This window comes from Bos mutus, chromosome 22 (genome assembly GCF_027580195.1).
Source record: "Bos mutus isolate GX-2022 chromosome 22, NWIPB_WYAK_1.1, whole genome shotgun sequence".
NCBI classification, from domain to species: Eukaryota; Metazoa; Chordata; class Mammalia; order Artiodactyla; family Bovidae; genus Bos; species Bos mutus.
The window spans coordinates 31609801-31631703 of NC_091638.1; the positions used below are offsets into that span (position 1 = coordinate 31609801).

Genomic DNA, 21903 nt, shown 5'->3' on the forward strand with positions numbered 1-21903 from the left:
TTCTTTGTAGAAAATAAAGCTCCTTATTTTTTCCTATAATCTCTCTCTCTCTCTCTTTTTTTTTTTACTCACTTCCTAGTTAAGGTGGGTATCAATATTAAGTAAGCAGTACAGAATTAAAACTGCTTTGGATTTAAATTATTAACAAATCCATTTAAAAAGACTTTTGACCATATGCTACTTCTTAACCATATTTAAAGTCCAGTTTTTAATTTTCTAAGGGTGGCATACTTTTTTTTTTCCATCTCTATGGCATTAGAAAGTTTACTTATAGTATTCTAGTATTTTGTTAAAGTTTTAAATTGTTTCCTCTTGGGCAATGAGAGAAGGAAATGTTATAAAAGAATAAGTTTTTATCACACAGAAGTCATTTGGTCTTTTTCTGCTAATTCTCATCTTTTAAAAAAAAAAAATTTAGAAAAAAAACTCTTTAAAAAATGCAGACAATGCCAAGAGAAATGCATTTCAAGTACCCTAAATAGTTAATGTATTTTCTAAATGAATGATTTAAAATAGCTATTAAAGGAGAGGAAATGAGCTTAGGTTTCTAGTAATGACTTCTCCTCTTCAAAATGAAATCTGTAAATCCCTGATTGCAATTCCAAATCCCCAAAGGACCAGCAGTTCTGGGACCAGGGCTCACTGGCTTTATGTCTAATAGCACCAGATAAGTAGTATGATTTTTATATATGTAATTTGGGAGAATATTCAGAATTTATAGTCCTGGAGACAATTTATGAATGAATTTCCTTTTTAAAATACATTATTCTAAAAATCAACTTTTCCATCCCGATTGTAAGCAGAGCACATAGGAATGTGGGAGGCATGGATATATACACAGAGAGACATATATATATATATATTTATATATGCATGCACACACATGCACGAAATATAAGTACCATTTTATTCATAAGAGCATAATGATTCGGCCTGTGATTGTTAATAAAAATGCATTTCTAACCATCAAATTTGAGTCTATTATTCTAAGTTAATTGCATTTGCCCTAAAGAGACTTACAGCTGGCTGTCAGCCTGTTTGTGTCAGTTTCATTTTATTCATCAGTCAATCTTGTCTCCTCTTCTTTTTATATTCCATATATTGATCAAACAGATTTGTTAGCATCCCTCCACAGCTTTCACATCATCAAAAAATTAAAAAATAACCTTGATTTTATCATCAAATACATTTGATGACTTCATTCATTTGTGGGCTATCTTCACTGCTATTTCAGCAGCAAATAGATACCCTGTGGACAGGCCCATAAGACTGCCATTATATATAACAGATCTAAATCACTCAAAGAGGCACTGAGAAAAAGTCAAACAGGAGAAAGTTTACACGGTAGAGGTCCACGGCACCTCCGCTTTTCAGTTGGAATAGAGATACACATCGCCGTAAACATTAGTTCTTTACTGGAGTGTACTATGCAGTAAAAAGCATCTTGTTAAAATTCATCCTCAGAGTAGAATGTACTATGAGGTGGTGAAGTGGATTAAAGAAATAAATGGGCACCATGTTCCCAATGGAGCCAAAGAAAACCAGTGGATGAAACAGAAGAGCAGGGAGGTTAGGGTAGAAACGTAGTTAAGGTGAAAATCTGTGAAGAATTAGAATTTTACTTATGTGAGTCAAGTTGCTTAGAGGGGAGATAAAAGGCATCACAGGGTGAGGAGATAATTAGCTGATCAGAAGCAAAGCAGTTTAAAAGGTGACCCTTACCTCCTCTGTTACTCAGTCTAAGAAACTATAGACAATTATTACAGTATTTTCTCCAGGGATGTGTGATACAGTTTCTCCACGTATCCTCTAAGACACAAAGCTCTCTCAGCATTGTCATTGCGTTGCCTGAGTTCAGTGCTTTTTATGGAAATTCCTTACATCATGCCAGCCTTGTCTTTCAACCTTGCTTTAGATCAGTGATTCTCAAATGGGGTGATTTCACGCCCCCCAGGGGACATCAGGAATAAATACCTGCGGATGCTGGGGGAAGGTGTTACTAACATCTGGTGAGTAGAGGCCAGTGATGCTGCTATACACCCGGCAACGCACAGGACAGCACCCGCCACAAAGAACTATCCAGCCCCAGAGGACAACAGTACCAAAGTTAAGAAACCCGGCTTCAGATGGCGGACTGAAATACAGTTAAAGCTACACAACAAAAACTACATCACAGTTCAGCAGCGGTGCAGTGAGGAGGATTTAGCAACTCTGAGAAGCAGAGAGCAGTCCAGCTATTGCACACAGAATTTCACACTCACCTATTAAATAATACAATTCATTACCCAGACCCCAGGAACAGCAGAGCAAAATACAACCCCGATGTTAAGGAGAACAAAGAAAAATGAAAATCATTGCTTTAGATAGAAGATATTTCAAAGACTTCCAAGACAAACCAACTGAAAAATCCCCAATAAAAAGACTCAGCAAGAAAATTGTGTCACAGCCCCTAATCCTCAACAGACCTTAACAAGATGTTCATGAGCCAAAGACTCATGTCTGCAGAAGACAAAAGACATAGGAGACAATATAGTCTAGAGAAGGATTATCGTTAAGAGGCAGGAGAAAGATAAAATGGATTCCTCCACCTTACAGTTAGAACTCCTAAAGAGAATAAACAGAAATGGACTCAAAAGCATGTTACAGTAACTGTTAAGTCTTTCTGCTCTTGGGAAATTAATATTTAGGTTAGACTCGGGGCAATATTTTTAAAACGTTTTTTTGATGAGTGCTTTTACCCCACCTGACTAGACACCCCTGCCTGGCACAGATGGCCAAGACATTTGCTTTTTTAAATACTCCATATTTCCACAGCCACCCACCAGACAAAAATTAGATTACCAATGCTTGTGTAAACTTTCCAAGCTCTGACACAATAAGATTCCAGGAAATGTACATGCACAGCTAAAAGAAGCATTATACATAATGCACTGTAATTCCAACAGACAAGTTGCTATCTTCGATAGATATACACATTTTCCATGCCAAACACATGAACGTCAATACATTTTTCTCAAGTTAAAATGGAAACCATTTAACAGATATAATGGGCACAATGAATTTCATTTTGCATTACTAATGCAGCAGAGGAGGAGGGAAGCTTTGGCAAGGACTGCAGTAAGACCAAGAAAAACAGGAAACAACTTAGAAGCTAACATGGCTGTACAAGCTATTGCCCCAAAATGCAGTCATGGAACCCAAGGGCAACTGAGACTTCATAGTCTCAAAACTCTAAGTTCATGTAAACACATTTTCGACTTATGGGGAAAAAAGTAAAAAAATGGACAAAAGAGTGGTTGCATTTTTGGAAAAAGGTCAAGAGAGTGTTATCATTTTTGTTTGTTTTTTAACCACCATTCCTGAAGAGATGTTATCACGACCAACTTGAATTTAGGGGAGATAAATTGGAAGTGAAGGAATTAAATGATGTGTCGTGTCAAAGGGAGTTAGAAAAGTAATCCAGGAGCCCAAATCCCTAACTTCTGCTTTCACCACTGGAAATACGTATCCCCCATGACTCTTGGTCATCGTTGTTAAAAAAAATGCAACACCAAAAACAGCATTTATCTCATTGGCCCTTACCTTTAAGTCTTTTGGCACCTAACATAGTTTATTTCAGCCACTGCACACCAAAGAATTTTTTTGGTGCCATCTACTAGATTGAAATAGTAAATTCTGAAGCTTTAGACAAATGCTATTATTTAGACAAATGCTATTTAGACAAAGCCATTTAAAATAAAGGTTTTGAGCACAGGGTTACTGCAGTCAGGCAGCCCTCACTTCCAACCTTGTGTCACCAACACAATTTCATGGGCAGGCTGAGTGAATTTGAGAAATTGTTACCAGAGTTTCAGTTTCTCTATTTGTAAAATGGGTGTATAATAGGCCTTATATGAATATTTTTTGGGGGGTGTCAGACAGTGAAAGTCACTCAGTCGTGTCCGATTCTTTGTGACTCCAAATTCTCCAGGCCAGAATACTGGAGTGGATAGCCTATCCCTTCTCCAGCAGATCTTTCCGACCCAGGAATCAAACCGGGGTCCCCTGCATTGCAGGCGGGTTCTTTACCAACTGAGCTTCCGCCTACGGTAATGGACAGGGAAGCCTGGCCTGCTGCAGTCCATGCGGTCACAGGGAGTCAGACATGACTGAGTGACTGAACTGAACCAATGCAGGAGATGCAGGTTTGATTCGTGGGTTGGGAAGATATCCTGGAGAAAGAAATGGCAAGCTACTCCAGTATTCTTGCCTGGGAAATCCCATGGACAGATGAGCTTGGTGGGCTGCAGTCCATGGGGTTGCAAAAGAGTCAGACACAATTTAGGGACTAATCAACAACAACAACAAAGTCTAGCAGCAGGAGGGACCCTTTCCAGGCTTCAAGTCTATGCTGCCACAGCTTCCAGGCTCTGTGAACTAGGATACAATCTTAGTTCAATCCCCTCTAAAATGAGGATAATAAGAGTAATATCTAAAATAATAATATATATAATTATATAATAATACCAACAATATCTAGGATTGTTACAAGGATGAAAATGAGATAAAAATAGTAGACTTAACAATTTCTAACCTAAAGCACATTGCATTTTATCCACACATGTTTCCATCATATTTACAAAGAGGATTTAACATCTTTAGTATTAGGCTCCAAAATAATTGATGAAAGTGTCTCAGAATATAAATGGAAATAAACCAATTGGAGACAAAAACATAAGACATTCTTCATTATGTTTATCATGAGTTCCATCAAGGACTTGCATTTCTTTGATTTTCTTTTTCTCTTAGAAAATAAAAAGCACATCTCAACGCAGTGAAGCTTTAAAAGTGGATATATGACAATATTTGAAAAGATTTGACCTAGCAATTCTTTAGAAAAGCTCCTACTTCCAGAAATTGATGACTTTTTTGGCTAATGTGCAGATGTGGTACTTCATGTAATGACAGAAGCCGGTACCACCACAGTCAGTCCCGTGGCTGAAAACGATGTGCCAGCAAATTGGTTACGAGGTGTAAAAAACGGTGGACACAAAAAGTGAAGAATATCTTTGACTGTGAAAGGTCAAGATGACTTAGTAAGCTATTAACTTGGCTCATTTTTCAAATGATGAATCAACTTTTATGAGAAATATTCAGTGTTTTCAAACTGCTTATCAAGATCCTAATTCTGTCATCATAAAGACCTATATAACTCAAAATTTTAGAATACCACTTAATATGTTAATTGTTAAATTACAGTGATGTGAACTGGAATATGAAGATAACTCAAACTTTCAACTTGTTTCTCTCTTCCGATACAGAATAAACTTTTCCAAATAAGGGGCTTCTAAGGTGCACAATGTTTAGCCAGATAAAAAATAAAACAGATTGGTATGATAGTCAGCAATAGAAAGAGAAACAAATTAAGTACTTATAATTAAAGCTTGAGGAATGAAAGCATTCACACTTTCTCAGAGCTATTATTTCAGACAGTCTGGTGTCAGAATTAAAAGCCAACCAGTGCATCTGTTTATATTGCCAAGGATTTTCACAGTAAGAAGGGCTAGGAAACACATATTTTTTAATTAGGGTCCAAATCCCAAAGAACACCAAAAAAATAGTATGTCAAAAATAAATGTTCTTGTGATTTGTATTGTCCAATGTCCAAACAAAGACAAAAAATTATGTTTCTTACTTCTCCTTCACAAACACAAGTGAAAGAAAAAAAAAAAAGTAATTCTGTTGCTTTGGCCACAGACTCCTTTTTTTTGTTGTTATTCTGCTTGCTTCTGGCTTAGCTACTGCTTTTCTTTCCCAGGATGAAATAATATAGGAAAAGCTGATTAAGGAAGGTTTCATTCACAGGAAGGTTCACCAAGATGGCTCAGTTACCAAGCCTTAAAAGCTGAATTACAGTGACATCCTAAAATGACCATTTTACACTTTAAAGTACATCTCCTATCTGAAAACTGTGAGTTAACTCTTTGCTTATCTTGAGCTCTGAATTAAAGGAAAGTCCTCTTTAAAATACACACTGATGGACTGAGCACCATAGTACTCAAATCTTCCATCAGCTTAGTTTTACTTCTCACCAGCAAAATTTCAGGTAATTTCCTGCAATTTCAAAGATCACTCTTTGGTCAGTAGAAAAAAATATGTTAAAAAGTAGTATTCTAGATGCAAAAGTGAACAGACTTCTTTCCCTCATCTATTTATTCAACAGATATTAACTGATCATCTATTATTTGTCATATGCTGGGTTCGTTGTTGGGAAAGACATCAGTGCATATAGCATATAATCACAACACAGGGTGTTACGATCTCTAATAGGAGAAGTATAGAGTTCGGAGAAGTGTGTACCCGCAGAAGTAGACTAGGATAGATTTGAAATGTGATTGGCCCTCATATCTTTTATTTGACAGAGGAGGAAGCCTAAGATCTAGAAAGACCGAACTTCGTAACCACAGAGCTTTCCAGTGAAAAAAACATGTATCACGGAACTAGAATTAACATCTCCAAATTCAAATCTCAAATCCCCTATAGAGCAATACACTTCTCTCCAGAACATAATTTCCCCCCAAACAATAATGCCAAACCATGAATGTCAAAGCAGTTGACTAAAAGTTAGAAATGTGCTTTGAGACCTAAGAGTCAACATTCTTCCTAACTGTATAACATTCCAGATGGCGGAGAGGGAGGGCTCAGAGGTCAGACCCAATTGGATCCTAATCTTAAATCGACCACATCTAACCAGCCAATGACCTTCAGCAAAGCACCTAATCTGAAAATCACCTTGATTTTTTAAAAATCTTCTAAGTCAGGATCAGAGTACTTACATGAGAGGGGTAAATGTCATGAAAGAGTTGAATTGAATAGAAACTCAATACACATACATTTTTGTCCCCTCTTCTCACTCAAGTAAATTGAATAAAACTGGTGAAAGACCAGGTCACCAAAAACCACATCTCAGTTTATTTCTTACCAGACATTTCAGCACAAAATCCAGCCTCCAATTTCTACTCTGTGAATGTTTTAGGAGTTAGAAAGAAGAGACTAAACAAGTAAATTTACAGAATTTCATCAGCACACATCCTGTAAAAAAGATATGGGAAGGAAACAGAATCAGATAAATACTTAAAGTTATTTAAACCTCCTACATAATGTTGCGAGCCTCTTTCCATTATGGAAACCCAAGTAGCATAGGTAAAGGGAACTTACTACTACTACTACTAAGTCACTTCAGTCGTGTCCGACTCTGTGCAACCCCATAGACGGCAGCCCACCAGGCTCCCCTGTCCCTGGGATTCTCCAGGCAAGAACACTGGAGTGGGTTGCCATTTACGTCTCCAATGCATGAAAATGAAAAGTGAAAGTGAAGTCGCTCAGTCGTGTCTGACCCTCAGCAACCCCATGGACTGCAGCCTTCCAGCCTCCTATGTCCATGGGATTTTCCAGGCAAGAGTACTGGAGTGAGGTGCCATTGCCTTCTCCAAAAGGGAACTTATAGATTCTCATATCTAGGATCTCCAAAAGTAGATGAGTTTCAGGAGTAAGAGAATCCAGGCACTCAAATGACAAAGTCAATGCCCTTCTTTGATGGTTATTTGGCTCCTTGTTTTAGTTTTATTCTCAGATTTTTATACAAGGCAAGAAAGATAACTTTTATCAGTTATCTTCAACCTCACAAAAGAGGAGAGAACTCTCACTTTCAGGGAACAACCTGACTGGTACTACCTGATTCTTAGAGCCATCCCACAAACCACCACCATGGCTGGGTTTTACAGGATGTGGGTTACCATGTCTCTGCACGGAAGAGGTATGGACAAGACCATTCCACTCAAACTATGTGGAACAGGTCTTCTTTTGGAAAGTGGGGTTCTCTTCCCTGAAAAAAAAAAGGTAAATGGATCCTGGAAAGACAAAAAAATTGGATATTAATGCAAATAATTATTTTTAATTTCCTTTCTTTTAGGATTATCCAGTTCAATTCAAAGTCCTCTGGAAGACCCTGGTAGGTTCATTTGATTTCTTTGCAATAGCTTCCTGTACTAGATAACGGGCACTTTGGGGTAATGTGTTAAGGGAAGGACTCCATCTTTGTCAGTGCCCACAGTATAGTGGCCACAGCACTGGCATAACAGCATCACACATCTGCATTATTCAAAGTACACCACAATCATTTTTTTTCCCTTGAAGGTGCTTATAAGCCTATCTCTACATACATGTTATATAACAAAAGTTGAAAAATCATGTTCTCATTTATACATTACACTGATTCAGAGTCTTCCTATTTAAGACCCTGTGTTTAGCTTTAAGGGATGAAAAAAAGCTCAGTCTCTGTCCTTGAAGGATTGAGCAACTTCTCTAAGAAATCACTTTAAGCTAGAATTAGCCAAGAAGACCCCATGTATAACTAACATTTGAGCTGGGTTTGGGGGGATAAGTAGAAGTTTCACTGTTAGGCATGTACAAAGAAGCCAAGACAGAAAATGTGAAATGTGATTTCTCATTTAGTTAAAAGATGACACAGATAAATGGGGAATAAATAGCAAGGGGGCTTTTAAACATTTAGCAATGAAAGTCTGCCTAATATGTCATGGTGCTCCTGTAGGAGCCACAGTCCTCTAGGAAGAGGTTGGGCTAAATGAACAAGACGTTAACAAATGCAGTATGGCCCATTTACATTAAGTAAGCATCAGACATGTATATGTTCATCAATTTAGATGAAAAATCTAGAAAAGAGTTATCCCTAACTGAAAATAGGAACCACCTCCATAAAGAGTAGTAAGAATGAAGCAAGCAGCAGGGGTGAAGTGAGAATTTTGCTTTTCTTTTACACTTCCATATTGCTTGAGCTCTATTTTTTTTCACAATAAAATTGTAACTATGTGTTGCTCGCTTAAAGTATAAATATTGTTTATATAAAAGGGAGTTTTGATTAAAATAAGGGTCAAAAAAAAAACTGGCAGGATAAGAAGTGTGGACTTGTAAGAATTACAGTTCTTGTTAGTTTTGGTTGTCATTAGGGCAGGTAGCTAAAAACCTGAGCTATACATTAGGAAGAATAACATTTGGTAGATGGGAATATCATTAAGCCAATCAACAGATAGGCAGGTAGACCTCTTTGGAGGTCATTACATAGATAAACACATATATTTTGTAAATGTATATATAAATTAAACAAATATATATACTTTATACTTGAAATATACACATATTTATATACTTGAAATATATACATATTTATATACTTTGAATATATATATTATATATATATATATATTTATTTTGGGTGTGTATAGTGTGCAGTATGCAGGACCTTACTTTCTCGCCAGGGATTGAACTCATGTTCCTTGCATTGGAAGTGTGAAGTCTTAACTACCAAACCACCAGTGAAATCCCACAAATATATTTTATATAGCAGGCTCTTCCAAATATATATAATGAATATATTAAAATGAATAATAAGGGTTAGGGAGAGAGAAGACAGACTAGTTCTTTTCTGAATATAGTGATTTTAAGATATGCAAGAAATGCCTTTTGGGATGCTTGCTTGGGAAATGTCTTAAAGACAACATATCTGGATATGGAGGGCACAACAAGCAGAGTCTGGTTTCATTTAGATGTGGTGGTTATCTACCTGAAGAAGAGAGGTGGAGTAATAAGTGATATCAAAGGTCATCAGGAAATAAATGAGGTCAGCAAGGAAAAGAGTGAATAGAGCCTAAGGCAAGGCTTTGAGAAAGATCATCCATTAAGAGAAACAATGGACTGGCTCATTCATTCACCTTTTTTTTCAAGGATCCTGAGCCTAACACTGTAAGTTTCAAGTATAGAACACAGTGGTGGAAAAAAATGGCCTAGTGACTGCCCACAGGCAGCTTCTATCCACTGCAATGCAAACATCCACTAACATTAACTGAGCACTTAATGACTTCGCAATGGCACTGAAGTATCATATCAATCTTTAGAGCAGTGTTGTCTTATCTCCATTCTATGGATGAAGAAATGAGGCTTGGTGAGGTGGTCAATTTGTTCTAAGTCATGCAACTATGAAGTGGCAGGGACTTGATTTGATGACCAAGTTTGTCTGCTTCCACAACCCATACACCTGTGTAACACTGTGAAGTGGCCAGCCAAGGGGTCGTAGAAGAAATATCAGAATGGGGTGGGGGACAACAACAGCATTCTCTGCTAAAAAAGACAGGGTCAGAATCATGGGCCTGACTACCCATGTTATCAAGGAGGGGGGAAACTGATGAGAGATCATTAATTTGATTATTATAAAGTCATGTATTCATTTATTTTTTCACTCAACCAATATGCATTAAGCAGCTAGCATGTATTACCACAAGGACTTTGGAAGATCAGTTTTACTTGGTAGGCATAGAAGCCAATTGTGAAGGATCAAGGAATGAGTAGATAGTAAAATCGCTTGTGCTAAGGACCCCTCTGAGTAATTGGGTGATGGAAAAATTAGCTTAAGAAGGCTTTTCAGGCTATAGCGCACCTAAGTCAGCCTGCGGAGGCAGGACAGAATCAGTAGAGAGACTGAAAATACAGGGAAAGGGGATCATGGTGAATAAAGACGCATCCTGTGGACAGCGGAAGATAAGGAGATGCAAACTCCTGATCCAAAGGTCATGTTGAAAAGGAGAAGGACCCATTTTCCTCTCCTAGGGGAAAAAAGGAAATATAAAGGATAAATGTTGCTGCAAAATGCAATCATAGGACACTGTACCAATAAGATTTATTTGCATATGTTTGGACAGCGGTTCTCAACCCTGGCTACATACTAGAATCATCTTGGCAGTTGTTACAAACTGTGATACTTTAGACTGAACTCTAGACCAATTAAATCAGAAAAAAATGTGAGGTTTCTTCAGGCTGAGGATATCCAAGGCTGTACAGAGGACTTGGCAAGGTGTGACTAGGTGGGGAGAGGGGGGAGGCATTACTTGAGCAAAATCTGAAAAGCTAGGAACCAATAAAGAAATTAATTTGCCAAAATAAAGTAAGGAAGAACTGGTGGGTGGGGGCTGCAAAACAGAAACTCTGCTATGTGTGTAGATCACAAAGGATCCCTATAAATTTTCAAATTACTGCAAAGCAGACACATGCACATCCCATTACATACAACCGTAACCTGTACTAAGCACAGGTCATATCAGTACTACTCTCTTTTGTATTTCCAATTTCCATCAAAGTCCCTAGCATGCAGTAGATACTCAATAAACATTAGGTAAATGAATGACTTAATAAACAAATGTGTAACTCAGATGGCAGCACAACCCTCTCTTCAAGTGTCTAGAGTCCTTGAGAAAAGCAAAATTGTCTCATATTCAATCCCAACCCACTCACTGCAAATACCTTCCATGTCTCAGATCTACATGGGGTCTAACAGATTTTTACTAAAGTTTAAAGTAAGAAAACAAAGGGGAGAAGGGCTTTATCAGCAAAACTTACAAGCAATTTAAAATTTGCTATTTGTTGTTCAGTCGCTCTTGTGTCTGACTCTTTGCAACCCCATGGACTGCAGCACACCAGGCTTCCCTGTCCTTCACCATCTCCTGGAGCTTGTTCAAACTCATGTCCATAGAGTAAATGATGCTATCCAACCATCTCATCTTCTGTTGTCCCCTTCTCCTCCTGCCTTCAATCTTTCCCAGCATCAGGGTCTTTTCTAATGAGTTGGCTCTTCGTATCAGGCGGCCAACGTACTGCAGCTTCAGCTTGCTGAAAATCAGTTCCTCCAATGAGTGTTCTAGACTGATTTCCTTTAGGATTGACTGGCTTGACCTCCTTGCAGTCCAAGGGCCTCTCAAGAGTTTTCTCCAACACCACAGTTCAAAAGCGTCAATTCTTCAGCATTCAGCTTTCTTTATGGTCCAACTCTCACATCTATACATGACTACTGGAAAAACCTTAGCTTTGACTATACAAACAGCCATATTGTTAACTATATCCCTTGGCCATTCTCACTGGCCACTGTTCCATGGTGAGTCCTTACCTCCTGCCACCTTGCTGTACTTTTATTTCCTTCAAGCTTTACCAGTACCATCCAAATCACAAATTTCACCTGTTCTTATTTAGCACAGTTTAACTATGACTATCTCCTACACCATGGCTTTGAGGGGAACTCACTTTGAGTATCCAAACTTTCCCAGAATTTTTTTTTTCACCAAACCAAATGGTAAATATTAACCCTATCCTTTTTAGGGCCCCAAAGTTTTATGGCCAATTATGATTTTAAATGGCCATTTCCTCCCTCTTTTCATATAAGAGAATGAATCATCTGGAGAAGACAAAAGGAAAACCTCCAACCCAATAATGAATGAGGCCCAATGAGAGAATAAACGTTTGTTATTGGAAGTCCATAAAATATGTATATAATTACTGTTGAGAATAATCCTTACCATCCTTACTGGCGAGTCTCAAAATCAATGTCTTTGTCTGTGAATGTCATCACTGTACCCCGTCACATGAGCAGCGCTGTGAATACAGTGGGCACTCAACACACCAATCATGAGGATAAAGGGTGAAGATGAGATACTCTCTGAGATTTTATACCTTATAATAATAGTGGTAATAATAGCTACTTTCTATGTCCAAAGCCGTTTAAAAGCATTAACATTTCACATGGCCGCATATCCTCAGAAAGCAGATCAATATTTATTCTTCCAAGTGTGTTGAGTACACAATCGGGGCACCTCGAGGTGAAAGCGTCACCCTGCAAGTGTCAGCCTCAGAACTTGGAAATCACATCCCCAGTTCATTATGTCAGAATAATAAAGTGACCCTGGCCGGTTGAATGTATTCATTAATGGCTGAGGAAGGAGAGGGGCAGCAGGAGCAGACAATAAAGCTTGGGGAACTCAGTGGTAACTAGCCAGCAAGGAAACTCTATTATTTAGTATTGCATCAGTTCCAGAAGAGAAACGTATGCATACACACATATATCAGAGCAGGCCTGTTTAGTCCTTTTCAAGGAGAATTTTTTTTTAATTTAATTTAATTTAACTTTACAATATTGTATTGGTTTTGCTATATATCAAAATGAATCCGCCACAGGTATACATGTGTTCCCCATCCTGAACCCTCCTCCCTCCTCCCTCCCCATACCATCCCCCTGGGTCATCCCAGTGCACCAGCCCCAAGCATCCAGTATCGTGCATCGAACCTGGACTGGCGACTCGTTTCATATATGATATTATACATATTTCAATGCCATTCTCCCAAATTATCCCACCCTCTCCCTCTCCCACAGAGTCCAAAAGACTGTTCTATACATCAATGTCTCTTTTGCTGTCTCGTATACAGGGTTATTGTTACCATCTTTCTAATTCCATATATATGCGTTAGTATACTGTATTGGTTTTTCTTTCTGGCTTACTTCACTCTGTATACTAGGCTCCAGTTTCATCCACCTCATTATTTTTTTAACTCCTAGTCCAAGTAATTTTACTATCAATGATTGGATGGGGTGAGGGATAGTAGGAAGAACTTTCTTCTGAGGTCTCTCTCTCTCTGTGTCTCTGTCCCCTTACTTTGTGTTTTGCTGATTAAGCAAATCAACCTTAAATAGTAACTAACTAGAAAAGAACTCTACAAGGTTTCCTTAAGCAGCATCAAAATGACCATGGCCCATTCTCAGAGCCTATTAAGAGTCAACCAGCACGACTAACAAGTCACTCAGCCCAGACTTTCAGAATTTGGCTCTTTTGTTCTGTCAGTTTGAAGAGTGCCCTGCGAGTGATGTAATTTAGAAGGGAGCTCTTTCAGAGCTTTCACTCAGGAAGGCGCTGGGAGCTCTGAGGGTAGAGCTTAGCTCAGGAAAAGGGAAAGAATGCAAGTCTGCATTGACAGCTTGATCCCAGAGAGAGGTGGCAGGGCTGCTTGTCTGGCGGGTCCTCTGGGTGTGGATGAGGCAGGGGCAGGGAGGAGCCTTCATCTTAAGTGAATGTGTGACTCCAATACTAAAAGAACAATTACCTTCCTGCACACCGCTTGCTGTTTGCTACTGCTGTTTCCTTCAATAAAACCTCTTTTCACTTGCCAATGGGGGCCTGTCAGGCAATAATATTTTTCAGGCATGATACACATACTAAAATGCCCTTGTGAGTTTTTAATACATTTACAGTTAATAACAATACGGCTGCTTTGTCAGGAAAGGTAAAAAAAAAAAGGATTTGTTAAAATTGCAGAGCAATAGCGAGACAGGATGGACCAGTGTTGGTGTGCTTCATGCTGCTGGTCCCTCCTAAGGGTCAAGCCAGCCGCCTGCAAGCAGGGAAAAGGAGCAAAGTGTGACCGGGATGTGGCCTTTTTATTCAAATTGAAGTTCACCTTTTTAATAAAGACCTTTGTGTGTTCAGATCCTCTTCTCTCACGTGGGAGGAGGATGATAACACAAGTTAGGTGAGATGTGTGCACAGCATCCTTATATTTGAACATATATTCGGCTCATGGATTTATCATGGAGCACTGTCTTTATAACTCAAGCAGGATGAAGGGATGGGATGAATTGTTCCCAAGGAGAAACCTCTACTTAAAAGAGATTTCCAGCAAAAGACTAGAATCCTTGACTCATAAATTACAGTTTGCTGTGATCACAGCTCAAGTTTGTTTCATCAAATGAAACTAGACATTCAGCTCAGTTCAGTCACTCAGTCGTGTCCGACTCTTTGCGACCCCATGAATCGCAGCACGCCAGGCCTCCCTGTCCATCACCAACTCCCGAAGTTTGCTCAAACTCACATCCATCGAGTCGGTGATGCCATCCAGCCATCTCATCCTCTGTCGTCCCCTTCTCCTCCTGTCCCCAGTCCCTCCCAGCATCAGAGTCTTTTCCAATGAGTCAACTCTTCGCATGAGGTGGCCAAAGTACTGGAGTTTCAGCTTTAGCATCATTCCTTCATTAAGGTATAATAAATAATATAAATAGATAACATCTATCAGTCAATTTCAAGATAGATTTCTATTGTTATTTTCAAACATCCATTTGGCTAGAGTTTTTAAAAAATGTGTGTGTGTATACATGGACTCATATGTATGAGTCATCAATTATGTGCATAATGCTAACAAGCTTGTACAGACTTTGAAAATCAAAAAATAGTTCTAGTGGTCAAAAATAAACGTTTTGGTACTACCACACAAATAAATACATATTTTCATGAAGGGACATACTGGGGAAAAGAATTTCTCTTAAGGGTGAAATGGAGCTTCTACATAATCCTGCAGAATAAAGGCACTTGTCCTGACTGTTGTTAAAATAATTCATGGTATTGGTTGTTCAACATGTATTACAGGATCTACCAATGGGAGACCATATACAGTTAAGTGGATAGCTACCACGTGTGACAGCATGGATGCAAATCCTGGCCACACTACTGTTAATTCTATGACCTTAAGTAAAATGTCTCCAACTCTCTGAGCCTCAATTTCTTAACCATTATAGTGCAATGACTTCTGTTGCTGCTGCTGCTGCTAAGTCGCTTCAGTCGTGTCCGACTTTGTGCGACCCCATAGACGGCAGCCCACCAGGCTCCCGCATCCCTGGGATTCTCCAGGCAAGAACACTGGAGTGGGTTGCCGTTTCATTCTCCAATGCATGAAAGTGAAGTTGCTCAGTCATGTCCGACTCTTCGAGATGACTTCTACTGTTATACAATTATATAATACTACAATTATAGTATCTACTAAGTACATTTCATATAGGGGAAAATCAGAAAATAAATATATTGTATTTTGTACCAATCCTGGCACTCAATAAATAGTATTTTGATCATAATTACTCAATAATAATTACTTAAACATAGTTATTGATTAACTTACATATGAGTTGTATTCCAAATTAACATATTATTAACCAGATTGATAAACAGTACCTGCTGTAAAGTGCTCTTGCTTGGAAAATCCCATGAACGGAGGAGCCTGGTGGGCTGCAGACCATGGGGTCACTAAGAGTTGGACACAACTGAGTGACTTCACTTTCACTTTTCACTTTCATGCATTGGAGAAGGAAATGGCAACCCACTCCAATGTTCTTGCCTGGAGACTCCCAGGGATGGGGGAGCCTGGTGGGCTGCCGTCTATGGGGTTGCACAGAGTCGGACACGACTGAAGCGACTTAGCAGCAGCAGCAGCTGTAAATAATCCCCAAGTTTCTAGGGCCTAATTTAATAAATGATCTCTCTTGGCCACCCAAAGTTCCATGCAGATAAATATCTGAGTTGCCTTCCACCACATGGTGACTCAGGGATCCAAGTTTTTTTCATCCTGTGGCTCTGCCATCCCTATGCGGACCCTCAGAGTTTTCTACTGCATTCTCTGCTTAAACCTGTCCAAGAAGTAAAAAAACAAACTGTGAAGAATCACAGGGCATATTTTAGGGGACAAACTAGAAGTGAGGTACTTCATTTCTGCCCACATCCCTTTTGCACAGAACCATGTACCTAATGCAAGGAGGCCAGAAAATGTACTCTGTGTGTCCAAAAAGAAGTAGATTGGGCTCAGCGGACATCCAGTCAGTCTCTGTCAACAACATAAATCTGTATAAGCTAAAATCAGTATAATTGAGAGTGTTTTCTTTAGCCATATTTGAAGCACTGGGGATACCAATTTATGCAATAAGGAGCTTTCAGAATATACAATGTCCCTATTACATGCACTGGTGATGTTGACCGCTAAATTGTTTTATACACTCACCCACTTTCCTTGGCTGTCTCTGAATTTTTTTTTTCTATCTGCTTCTACCCTCCTTACTCATCTTTGCTGGTTCTCCTTTTAACATGCGTACCAGAATGCTTGCAATTGAACTTTTTTTTCATAGAAAGTTTTACACTTTTTTCTTTTTTAACAAAAGAAAATGGGCATTCTTCCTATGCTTCCTCAGATTCAACTCTTGCCATCCTCTCTGGGAAGACCTCCTCCATGATGGAGACAGAGCTGGGTACCACTCACCAGTATCCCTATAACCTAGGTCAGATCATTTGTTACATGGAATTACCAGGGTCTCCTGAGTGGAGTCTGCTCTTTGACTGGAAGAAATTTGAAAACTGACTTACGTCTTTTATCTGAGTTTCTCCTCATAGAGTATAGTATTGTAGCTGTCACAGAGCAGACACTCAACCCCATTTAAAAGAAGGAATTAAGGAACTTCGAGGTATAATTCAGCCTATACATCTCAGTCAATAAAGAAAACCAAAATACAAATAAAACTTCAATCCTATCAAAAGAAGTCATGTAAAAAAATTAATGAGAGGAATAGACATTTACCTCTATAAAAGTATACAAAACATTTTTTTCAATTTTCAACATTTAACACCATATTTTTTAAAAAGTAAGCAATTTGAGTATTGCACCTAGTTCCAGTAAATTGACTTTGGAAATATTTTTCTTTCCTATGTGTATTCATACACTGTAACTTGAAGGCAGAGAAAAGACAACTCCGAACAAGCCTACCAGAGATCCTACACCCAAAACTTTTGTGCTATCTTAAAAAAAAAAAGGCCATCTCTGAATTTCTAGAAGTGAAACTTTTTTTTTTGAAGCCTAATATCAGTTGTAAAACACGCAATTTCTTCCGAGATATTAAAAAAATGCTAAAGATGAGTGACTTTTCGAATTAAATTCTAATTAGATTTTTATCAAGATTTTTTTCATTCATTTGCTGTGAAAATAATATAACATTTTCTTTAATATATTTGCATTATTTTCCATTTGAGATAAGCATTTATCTCTAAAAAAGTAACAAAACTCTTTATAGCAAAACTTCTAAAACTTAAGGGTAGTACAGACAACTGTTAGTACCTTATTCAGTTCCAAATATATAAATACAAAATATTTCACATGAAATCCGAATAATTGTGGTGACCTATTCAAACAGATATCATTACAGTTTCTCCTTTGCATTGCTATAGGAGATCAGCCCTGGGATTTCTTTGGAAGGAATGATGCTAAAGCTGAAACTCCAGTACTTTGGCCACCTCATGTGAAGAGTTGACTCATTGGAAAAGACTCTGATGCTGGGAGGGATTGGGGGCAAGAGAAGAAGGGGACAATGGAGGATGAGATGGCTGAATGGCATCACTGACTCGATGGACGTGAGTCTCAGTGAACTCCGGGAGTTGGTGATGGACAGGGAGGCCTGGCGTGCTGCAATTCATGGGGTCACAAAGAGTCGGACAGGACTGAGTGACTGATCTGATCTGATCTGATTATGAATATTAATTATTATATGTACTATGAATATCATTATCAGCCTGTTTAGTCTACTATATCACAGGCAGGGCACCATAACAATTTAAAGCTCATCTTCTTTTTTGGAAGATTTATACCCAGACTTTCTGAGTATAAATCCCAGCTTCACCATTCAGTCTTTGCAATTACAGTTCATGACTTATATCACCTATCTGTGCCTCAGCTTCCTCATATGTAAAATGTAGATAGCTTAGCCTACAGAGCTGTGGTGAGGACAAAGCTTACTTTCCTTCCAGTTCATCCTCCATATTGGTATTTCTAAGACAAATACATGACCTTGTTTTATTTCTGCTTAAAATATTTGTATATTTTAAAATATCTTAATATTTTAATACAGACTATATCCATGTTTGGGGGTAAGGGGTTGGGAATCTATATTATATGTCTGTGTATGGTGCATTTCTCCAAAGAAAGGGTCCATATGTTTCCTTGGGATCCATTCCCCTTAAATCAATAACCACTACCCAACGGCCTAAGTCTAAAATCCATAGGTAAACATAAAAACTCCACCATAGCTCCCCTAATCCTTCTTCTCACTTTTGCTTATTCCTCCCCCATGTTCTTACTATGCTCTGCTAAATACTAGTTTTCACACTTCTGTGTTTTACAAATTTTTTCTTCTTCCTTGAATATCAATGGCCACCTGGCAACTAAATACTAATTTTTTGAGATCCAGTGAAAACGTCATCTCTTTTAGATATCTATCTATGTTACACCAAGCATTATTAAAAATCCCTGAATTTGCATCTGCAGAACTGCAGAATAGCCCCTATCTATTATCCATTTGTCATATGCTACTGAAGTCAGCTGAATGTCTGACACTCCACTGACGGGTAAACTCAGAAGACAGGCACCAGGTCTTATTCACCCTTATGCATCTACCAACAATGAGTGTATTGCTAAGTACTATATAAATAAGCCATAAATGTTTCTCAAATGAATGAGTGAATTCCTGACTATTGTCTTGCTTCAGATTCATCTGTTAGGTAGATATTACATGATATTTTCTGAAGGATCTTTTTTTTAAATCAATGTTGGTTAATCTACATGAATACCATATTTATGAATTCAGGCATAAGATGCTATATTTCACACTCTTTCTAAAGTGTTTTAAATCATGTACATACCATATAAAAAAATAATTTGATAGTTGGTGATGGAACAAAAATTCGATAGCATGATTTTATGTCCTAGGAGGTCAACCCTCTTTCTATTAGTAACATGTTTCTAAATGGGACACCTTGAAGCTATTTCAACAAAACCGCCACCACACATTGATATCTTGAACTGAGCACAGCAGTGCTGCAGTAAAAACCACATACACAGAGAAACAGGGAGAACTGATGCAGAAGAAAATGACATATGTTTAAAAGCCATAACAATGTCTAAAGTACTTTTCCTTTATATTAAGTATATTTTCATTCCTCTGTTTCATCTTCATGGATTCAAAGCACCAAACTTCTTTTGATCCAGAAGAGGAACAGAGTTTTCTTACAAACGTATGAAGAAGCTAGGATTAGGCATGCTTCTGGCATCTTCCCTTTTTCAGAAAACAGGATTTTGAAGCAAGAAGAGCATAAACAGAACACACTGACTCTTGACACACCATTGCATTCTTCAACTAGAATAATAAAAATTTGCAAATGAACAAAAGAGTGGGAGGCAGATATCTGATTTACAATGTTTTTGAGCTAAAGAACACTATAAAAAAAAAAAAAGATCCATGTGAATAATAAAGCATTGTTAACCAAGTCGTGACATTTCTATTCTAGTGATGACTTGAACAGCAGAACTGCATGCAGGCGCCTTGTGCCATTTTCCAAGTGGGAGGAAGACATATAATTATAATTCTTACAGTAATGAGAATTCAAGAAAATCTGGGGAAAAGTTTATTCAAAAACATATTGACATATCAGTGTTATAAATTACTTTCTCTTATTAACCTGCCCCCCTCAAAATTCTTTTGTTGGCTAGCTCATCATGGCACAAAAAGGTATTTCAGGAAAAGAGAGACCTACCTCGAAAATCTTTTCATTGCACTGAAAAATACCTACCATATATTTATTCTGTAGCTTGCTCAACACGTGAGATATATGAGAGAAAGATGTTTTCAAAACAGTTTTAACCTCCATTGTCTTGAGCGCACGTATCAACTCTGTCACATCACTTATCGAAAATCCTCACAGAAACCTTGCATTTAGTCAAAACTAATGAATCTGTTTTAACACCCTTTGCGAAAGTCAAAGAGGATATAATATTATGTTTTCACTTAACATACATTTTTCTTCCATTTCCTTTCTTTGTTGGGTGGTTAAGAGGGGGGAAATACTGCAAAAATTACAGTGATGTTATCAACTGCAGTGTTTTAACAGAGAACAGAATTGGAAATGGCATTTTGCTGAGTGAACTTCTAAATGAAAGAGGGGGGGGGAACCCACAGACGGATGGATTTTCTCTTGGTGTTTATCTCCACTGAAGTCTCAGAGGGTAGACTCCCAAGTGTTGAAGGAAGCTCTCTAACTGACCCCATTACTGCCTTGGGCACTGGTGAAGGTGAAGAGGCAGTTGTAAAGTCAGCCTCTGAGTGAGCGCTTCGGAAATTATAGGGCTGTGTTAAATGCATCCTCTGCAGGGTGCTTCCCTATCTTCAGAGGACACGCTCATTAAGTGCTGCCAATGAGAAAACTAAGCATTTTTCTCTATAAAAAGTGCCCCTTTTTGTGGAACATCTGGAGCCTATCCAAAGGCCTTCCAGTCTAGGTGGAAGAACATAATAAAGCAAAACACCTCCCTCATTGAGGCATCAGCCTGAAGGAGTGAGTCGTTGCTGCATATCCACCAGGGTCACTCACCCACCATCATCACATGCTCCCTAGACCGAGCAAGAAGGCAGGGTGCCGGATCCAAGTAGAATGTGACAGAAGGGACACTGAATCAGTATGCAAAAATGCTCACTTACAAACTTAGAAGAAAACATATATATGCTATTTCTTGCAGTTTACTAATCCCATTTCATCCACACTCAATTATTTTTTCCCTCTGCCTGTTAGTTATATAGATACACACGAAGATTTGGTTTCTACATAAATCTGGTGCTTTCTACAATGTCTCCTATGATAAAGAATAAAGATACATGGGAGAAATAGATAAAGACTAGAGATATTGCACTCTTGTATTGGTGTATATTCAATATAGAGAGTGTATCAGCTTAGTCAAACAAGAAAGAAAACCACAAGGATGAGGGAAGAATGTATACAAGTCAGATGGAGTAAAAGGTACCACAGAAAGAAGCACCGTAAAAAGTCCAAAACTGGGTCTCAAAAAGTGATAAAAGTAAATTATCACGGAGGGAGAAAAAAATTTCAAAAGAACCCAAAGAGATCTCATGTTCATTTGCTCATTTTTATGTGAATTAAGTTGACCGCATGTTACTATGTTGACCTGGTTCTGTCCTAAGATGCTCTTAAAACTGGGTAGTATGTTGGGAAAAGAAACATTTCAGAGTTAAGTTCTGGTGATGAATCTAGGACAGGGCTCCAGGCTTTAAGCCTCTTTATGACAGTACGAGAATTTAATAGATTTCTCATTTCCTAGGAGAGGAGAATTCTCATCTTTAGTAATTGAATCACTGCAATTAGTTTCCTTGAAATCTAGAAAAGTAAC

General features: G+C 38.3%; 1 protein-coding gene across 2 annotated transcripts in view; it reads left to right on the forward strand.

The window, feature by feature from the left end:
* Window positions 1–21903, forward strand: part of MDFIC2 (MyoD family inhibitor domain containing 2) — a 113252-nt gene that overhangs the window by 60261 nt on the left and 31088 nt on the right. Inside the window, exon 2 of one of the 2 annotated variants that reach the window (XM_070359762.1) lies at window positions 7952–7990. The exons of the other annotated variant lie outside the window; for it this stretch is intronic. Coding sequence (XP_070215863.1) covers window positions 7952–7990 — 39 coding nt within the window. The remainder of the gene's footprint in view (window positions 1–7951; window positions 7991–21903) is intronic. 2 annotated transcript variants of the gene reach the window in all.